Source organism: Moschus berezovskii, chromosome X (assembly GCF_049115385.1).
Source record: "Moschus berezovskii isolate FMDL1 chromosome X, NW_MosBer_1.0, whole genome shotgun sequence".
Classification (NCBI taxonomy): domain Eukaryota; kingdom Metazoa; phylum Chordata; class Mammalia; order Artiodactyla; family Moschidae; genus Moschus; species Moschus berezovskii.
The window spans coordinates 63397857-63405185 of NC_142488.1; the positions used below are offsets into that span (position 1 = coordinate 63397857).

The following is a 7329-nucleotide window of genomic DNA, read 5'->3' on the forward strand; positions in this document are numbered from 1 at the left end:
GGTGGAAGGGAGGCTGGCAAATGCTTTCAGCACGTTCTAATGCCCACGTCTCCATTCTGACGTTTCATCCTCACCTCCCAGGAGACCAGGGCCCTCCGGACCCTCCTGCTTCCCGCTCCACTCACTTTGCACAGTCAGGGCTCAGAGCTGTGACTCTAAGCAGAAAGGGAAGGCAGGACAGGAGGAGGTGGGACGAGAGGCTTGACAGAGGTACTCATACCATCCCCTTCCCCCGCCAACTCAACTGCCCTGATGACCCTTGGGCGTGGCAGCAAAGCGGAGGAGGCCTTTGGCCCCATTGGTTGCTCCTCGAGGGGGCGGGCCAACAAGGCGCGCGCTGGTTGGCGGGAACCGGACCAATAAGGAGGCCATGGCGCGGGCGTCCCGGGCAGCTGAAACCCCGGCGCCTTTTGCCACAATCTTGTGCGTGAGGTGCCTGTGGTGCTTGACCGCTCGCTCCAGATGCCGCTGGCCTCACCTTCTGTGACCGGCACCACCACTGCCACCGCAACTGCACCCCAGGTCCGGGGTCACACAGATCGCTACGTGAGCTCCCCAGATGGTGAAGTGTCAGTTTGGGAGGCGGGTTTCGGCCCAGAGGGCAGGGAGCAGACCCGCGTCCCTCAGGCCGGCTCCACAGCCCCGCAGGGACCTGGACTGGCCTCCGAGGTGAGGACACCGCGAGGTGGCGAGGGTGAGGGTGGAGGTGGGTACCCAAACCCTGAGGGATCAAACTCAGAGCGGGAGGTGCTGGAAGCGGAGGGGGCGGGGGGAGCGGTGCTGAGGGGCTGCGAAGGCCGTCTTGGCTTCCTGGTCGAGGACAAAGGGGACGCCGGCCCTGCAGCTGGCTGACGAGTCGGTGGCGGCCGTCCTGCGGCAGCTGAGCGGCACCCTGGATGTACTGGGCATCCGCAGATACCTGTCCCCAGAGAGCTATGCGATCACTGATGTGTCCTCCTTGTGGGCCGACATCGAGGGAGATCCAGCGGTCGAGGCACAGTCCTCCAGATTGTGGGGCAGCGGTGCTGGCTGCTGCCGGCCCTCTCCAGGTCAGTGGGGCCGAGGCGGGCCGGGCCTGGGGGAACCCTAAGAGAGCCACTAAGAGTAGGTTGAACGTGGCTGCGGATCACCAGCGGTCCCCCTCGGAAGGCCCGTTTGGGCTGCTGTCTGACTCCGAGTCCTCTGATGAGCTCAGTGAGATAGAGCTGATGAGGGTTAGCATGTATTTCAAAGAAGGAGGCCAGGCCAAGCTCAACAGCCTCAAGGGTCCTAGGAACACGCCCAGACACTCGACTGTCTAAGGCAGGGAGAATCTCCTGCTTAACGTGCCAGGCCCCTTCCTGTCCTCCGCTCTGCGAGGATTCACTACGGTTGTGGAAAGGCAGGACAGGCAGGGCCGTGCAGAGCTGAACATCTCTCCACCTAAGAAAATGCAGAGCGAGCTCTGGGGGAAGGGTGGCCGCCGGCAGAGCTACCAGGGAGTGCCAGTAGCGCCAGCTACTGAAGCTGCCACTACAGACAGCCTCCTAGGTCACTACCAGGAGAAGCAATCCCTCCGGGGCGTCTCCAAACCTGCCCTGGGGAGAACCTTCCCTTCCTGGGAGCAGCGAATCTCAGCCATTCCCCTGTAACCGGCCACCTTGCCTTCAGTCTCTGGCATTCCACTGCTTGTGAGGTCCAAGAGGTATACCTTGGTCCATTTGGGAATCAAAGAGTCCAAGCACACGGGCGTTGGGGCAAAACCTGTGGCCAGGAGGGCATGGGAGGCTGTGGCAGCAATGGCGGTGTCAGGAGAAGACAACGACCCAAATAGACACCCACTCACAAAGGGCCGAGTAGGCCAGACCCCTCCTCTCTCCTCACTCTTCCCCCGCTACCCTCCCCAGGAGTCACTTCTTCACCCGTGCTCCCTCCGTCTGTCTCTGAAGGGACGACATTGGGGGCCCCTTGGTCAGTGAGTCATTAGGATGCCAGATTAGGGCCCTTTTACTGGGGACAAACATTAGAGTAGCACTTTGCTGTGCTGGGCTCGGTTCTCCACCCTGAACTGATTCCAGTCTCCGTGAGTCTGGACTAGAGAGGAAGGGAGGGCTGGTAGCTTAATTGTGTCAAGGGGACCCCTTAAAAGCTTCGTAGAGCTTCAGTGTTTAGATGCAGCACTTTCGTGAATCCTACTTCCTAGCTGTTCCCCAAAATTCTTGCAGGTAGCCCGGGCTTTCTCAGTGCCTCACTGTTGTCCCCAACTCAGCTCTGCCTGCTGGCCTGGGGCTGACTGATGGAGAAAGTGCTAAAGAGATCAGCCTTTCAATTCTCTTCCCATTCCCCTGCCTCAGCCCAGTCCCAAATTACACCTGCTCACACACACACAGACAGAGATACATAAATCCACTGGTACACACACAGGTAAACATACACACACATCCTTGGTCCAGATTGGTGAAAAATCTCTCTTTTAGCTGCCCACTCACTGGCCTTGGCCATCTTCTCCGTGGGCACATCATGGAGAACCCAGCAGTGATGACCTCAACATCAGAGACCCCCAGGATCCAGGAAAGTCAGAGCCCTTGGCCCTGAAATGGGGAGAAGGCATGCCCAGAGGGCCTGAACCCTCAGATGAGTGTCTTGGGTTTTGATATAGGGCGAAGGGACCAGGGGTGAGGGCAGAAACCTCTGTGTCTTTGTCTCTCTCTCTCCTGGGGGCTCAGCCTTGCTCCTAGGCAGCTTCTTCCATGGGAATCCAGGGGTCAGCAGGGCTTGCCCAGGCCCCATCGTCCTCTGTGGGATTTGTTTGGCAGAGGCGATCGGTGGCATTGCCCCAACAGCTACTCTGGCTGTAACCTTGCAGGGTAATAGCCTTTTCTATGAAGTGCTCTCCTAGGTGCTGGCTGTGGCTGCAGCTCTGAGAGACTCGAACCCAGAACCACAGCCTTTGGGGACCGCAGTGGTGAAAATGCTGCTCTTGGGGAACATGGGAGGCAGGCCCATAGAGAAGGTGTAGCCTGGCAGGCAGAGCAGGGGAGGCTTGTTGCCAGCAGATCGAGGTGCTACCTCACCTCGCGTTAGAGCCTGGTTGGCCCTTTCCACGGCACTGGGAGCCTGGGAAGCTGGATTGTGTGCCCTTTCCCTCTCAGGTGACCAGGAACCGACCATTCCCCAGGACTGGAAAGGAAGCAGCAGCCACTGGGAATGCTGGACTGTCCTCGGGTAATGCTTCCTCTGGCTCCTGAAATGCACACCCAGTCCTCATGGTGGAATCTGGATCCGAGTTCCACTGAAATGTGTAGGCCTCCCCACCTCGTCCCCATCCCACACCCCTCAGAAGGAACCTACCTCTTTTCCACTGAAGAAAGTCTTTCCCTTGCCGTTCTAGACATCTGGCTTTGAGTGGGTGGCCCTGGGGAGAGGAGAAAAAGGAGGTGACGGGAGGGCAGTGTATACTAACCGTTTCTCTTCCTCCTGTGTCTGCTGGCCTAGTGTCTGGTGCTACAGAGAGAGATAGACGAGCTTAAGGAGAAACTTGGTATAAGGAACCAGGGACAGAGAGCAGCGGGTTTTTAGGGCATAAGCTGGGTGGGCCCTTGAGGTGGGGTGGGCTGCAGGTGCAGGGGGCCTCGCAGGGATCAGCATTCCTGTGGGGAGGAGAACCTAGCAAGCCTGTCCCTGGAGTGTGTGGTGCGTGTTCAGCTGGGCGTGCGGACAAGAAGCAAAGTACTGTGTGGACTGCGTGCACACTCTGCCAGCCATTTGAGTCCTAGAGAGGTCCTTCTGATAGGACTTGTAGAGATGCCTTGTTGATTTTTCCCTTTAATTGCTGCTTGGTGGGGCCTCTAAGGTTCTCGTTAGATTGTTTGTTTGTGAGACAATTTTTGAACTTGAGAGCTGCTGGCATATTTTGGTTCATTTTAGGAAATAGCTCCACATTTAAATCAGGTGGTGGGGAGTGATCAGGCCCAGAGCTCTTTGCACCAAGGATGGGGTCGTGGGTTTCAGGTTGCAGGGCTAGGTGCTTCCCCATGGGGACAGGCTTCTATATCCCTCTGTCTGGAGCACCTTCTTGTGCCTCTCCCTGTTGCAGCCGCCATGCAGCACCTGGCCTACAAGTTCCAAGTGCTTTGAAGTGAGTGTTACACACTCCATACCCCTTCCCACAGTCCTGGCTGCTGAGCAGGGCTGTGGGCTGGCCCTGGCTTGAGGCTTTTCCCTGACTCTGCTGTTTCACAGGTTGAGCCCAACGTCTTCCTGCAAGAGGAGCAGCTTTTACCTCTGGGGCTGGCGAGCTGTGGCCAAGCTTGTTGCCTCCTGTTCTGCCTCCACCAGGGCATCCTCTGCCCCTTGTTTTGCCCCGTCTCTGCCCCAGTCTCACAGCAGTTGTTGATTAAAGGACTTCCCATATTCTGTGTTCTGCCCTGTCTCTGGGGGATAGGGGTTGGTGGAGTGGGGCAAGGCCTGGTGGGCAGCCACTCCATATCAGAGCCTGTTCCAGAACAGTATCTCTGGAATCTGGTGGGGACTCCGGGTCAGCCTCTGCTACCGTCCAGGCCATCAGGGCAGCGGAGTGCTCCCAGTCTGGGTTCACTGAGGGACTTGTCTGGCCACATTGGCACATCCTCCCATTCCGCTAAAGGCCCTCTCTAGTTCTCTAAACAGCCCCCTCTGGGATTTGCCGGTTCCCATCCATCGCTGACATTCTGCCTTCCATTGGAAGGAACTCAGGAACCCCTTACGGAGCTCCAACCCGTTCTCCTTGCTGCACTGGACTCTGTCCTGCTTATCCTGACCACTCTCCTTTCCACTGGAGCACCCTCGATCCCACCCTGACTTGCCACTGGTGACCTTGCCTGCATGTGTGGTTCAGCAGGTGGCAACGGGCCCAGGTGTGCTCATCTCTCCCTCCCCAGGCTCCGCCCTCTCAGTGGAGCCCCTACTGCCCCTACCCCCGCCCCGCCCCAGTCCCACCTTGCACACTGGAGCCTGCACACTGTCGTCCTCTCCTGTTCAGCCCTCACCCCTGAGACTCAGGCAACAATAGTTTCGCTTCTCCTTCTTTGGATTCTATAAAGGGCTTGGGGATGAAGCCCGGACCCAGTGAGCTGGGGAGCAGGAGGGAAGGTACAGGGAACACAGGAAACAGGCTAGTCTCTGGGCTGGGGGTCAGGAGACGCATCTGTTTTTTTCCCAACCTGGGTCAGAGTGCACCCTGGCAGCTAGAGATGGATGGTGCAGTCCTTGGTGTGTTCACATCCTTCCTGCCCTAGCCAGCTGACCACCCTCGCCTCCAGCCTGAGCCTCTCTACACCCATGAGTGGAAATGGGCCCATCATGCTCTATGGCAAGTGTGGTTAGTAGCTTCTTTTCTGCAGGGTCCCTGTCAAATATGTTCGACCAGACCCATGACACAGATCTTCCAACAAATGATATTTCCCAGAGTATCCCAGTACAGTATCCCAGACTAACTCGTTAGGGACCATGACAATGAGTCTGAACTCCGTGTTCAATTTCCCCCTCGCTGGAGTTGGGGAACACTTCCTTTGCCTCAGCCAGCACTCCAGGACTGTGCCAGCCTGAGACTCAGAGAGACAGATCTGTGTTTGAGTGAACTGAGGGTAGGTTCTGCCTGACACCATTCCTGAAAGATCAGGGTTTTATTACACAAAAGGGGGTATGATGGTAGGTAGCACATTCAGAGTTGGTGCCTGGACATCTCTCTATGTGAACAGAAGTCTGCAAGGATAATGCCCTTGAGGCAGAAGGATGGGATTCAGGCAGTAAAGAAAGTCGAGACTGGTCCAGGTTCTGTAAAGCCTTGAGTGAGGTGAAGCAAGGGTCGGATCCCCATTATTCAAGGGGTGCTGTCACATTCCCCAAATGTAGGAGGGGGATGATGCAGGATTCACCAAAGCTCAGGACAGGGTGTTGGGACTCTCAAAGTGCTGGAGTCGCTGGAGGAGGCTCTGGATCCTACCTTGCCATTCTCTGATATCTGCCAACTGCTGAGGGTGTGGATGGGTGAAAATGGGAAGGGTGGCTCTGGAGAGCACCTGGGATACTGCTGCTCATGTCAGAAACCGGAGACCGCCCAACATGAGTTACCTGAGGCAGGGGCAAATGGATGCCATGAGGAAGCGAAGTTAGGTGTGACTGCACCTGGACAATGGGGAGCACTTCCCCATACTCTCACGTTATTCCCTTCCAGGTCTCTTGGCATGAGGTCAGGTGGACAGACTACGTGTGGGTTGGAACAGTCAGAGACCTCAGGGTCGGGGTAGAACATTGGTGGAACTTCCTCCTTCCACTCAGACGCACCCCCTACCCCAGGACCAATTGGTCTTGATCACTTAATACACAGCTGTGACCTGACCCTGACCCAGTGGTTATCGCCAGGTTGTGTAGCACATCTTGCTGTTGTCCGAGTGAGTAAGTTTGGCAGAGACCTTCCAGCTGAGGTCTCTGCCCACAGAGACATGTGGGTAAGCTGTGCGCAGGGAGAAGTCCAGCAGCAGCATCGGCACCACTTTTGGGCAGAGAGGGGCCCGAGCCTGTGGTCACCAGGGTGAGGAAGTGGAGAAGCTCATGGAAGGGGAGGTGGGAGGGTGTGAACAGAACCCCTCATTCACTTTTTACCAGGCTCCCTGATCCAAAATCACTGCAGATGCTGATTGCAGCCATGAAATTAAAAGACACTTACTCCTTGGAAGGAAAGTTATGACCAACCTTGATAATATATTAAAAAGCAGAGACATTACTTTGCCAACAAAGGTCCATCTAGTCAAGGCTATGGTTTTTCCCGTGGTCATGTATGGATGTGAGAGCTGGACTGTGAAGAAAGCTGATCGCCGAAGAATTGATGCTTTTGAATTGTGGTGTTGGAGAAGACTCTTGAGAGTCCCTTGTACCGCAAGGAGATCCAACCAGTCCATTCTAAGGGAGATCGATCCTGGGTGTTCATTGGAAGGACTGATGCTAAAGCTGAAACTGCAATACTTTGGCCACCTCATGCGACGAGTTGACTCACTGGAAAAGACTGATGCTGGGCAAGGTTGGGGGCGGTAGGAGAAGGGGACGACCGAGAATGAGATGGCTGGATGGCATCACCGACTCTGTGGACATGAGTTTGAGTGAACTCTGGGAGTTGGTGATGGACAGGGAGGCCTGGTGTGCTGTGATTCATGGGGTCACGGAGAGTCGGACACGACTGAGCGACTGAACTGAACTGAACTTCCCTCCTCTAAGCGCACAGTTCAGACCAACTACCTCACTGTAATGTTGCTGGAAACATACATCACAGGCCTTGGCTCAGCCCCAAGCCTTCCACTTCCAGTGGGAAATCCG

At 56.3% G+C, this 7329-nt stretch overlaps 1 protein-coding gene across 3 annotated transcripts; it reads left to right on the plus strand.

Moving 5' to 3' along the window:
• Positions 1–369: 369 nt before the first annotated feature.
• Positions 370–4392, plus strand: LOC129564377 (uncharacterized protein CXorf49 homolog). 3 transcript variants are annotated; one of them, XR_008687486.2, is made up of 4 exons: positions 370–669; positions 845–1049; positions 3132–3280; positions 4222–4392. XR_008687486.2 is itself a non-coding variant. In XM_055438321.2 (4 exons), exons 1-4 carry the CDS (start codon positions 463–465, stop codon positions 4373–4375), a joined length of 639 nt encoding a protein of 212 aa, XP_055294296.2. In that variant the 5' UTR covers positions 370–462; the 3' UTR covers positions 4376–4392. The 3 variants fall into 3 exon arrangements, 2 of the variants coding, with proteins under 2 accessions (XP_055294296.2, XP_055294298.2); XM_055438321.2 differs by having other exon boundaries at positions 3132–3204; XM_055438323.2 differs by lacking the exon at positions 3132–3280.
• Positions 4393–7329: the final 2937 nt, after the last annotated feature.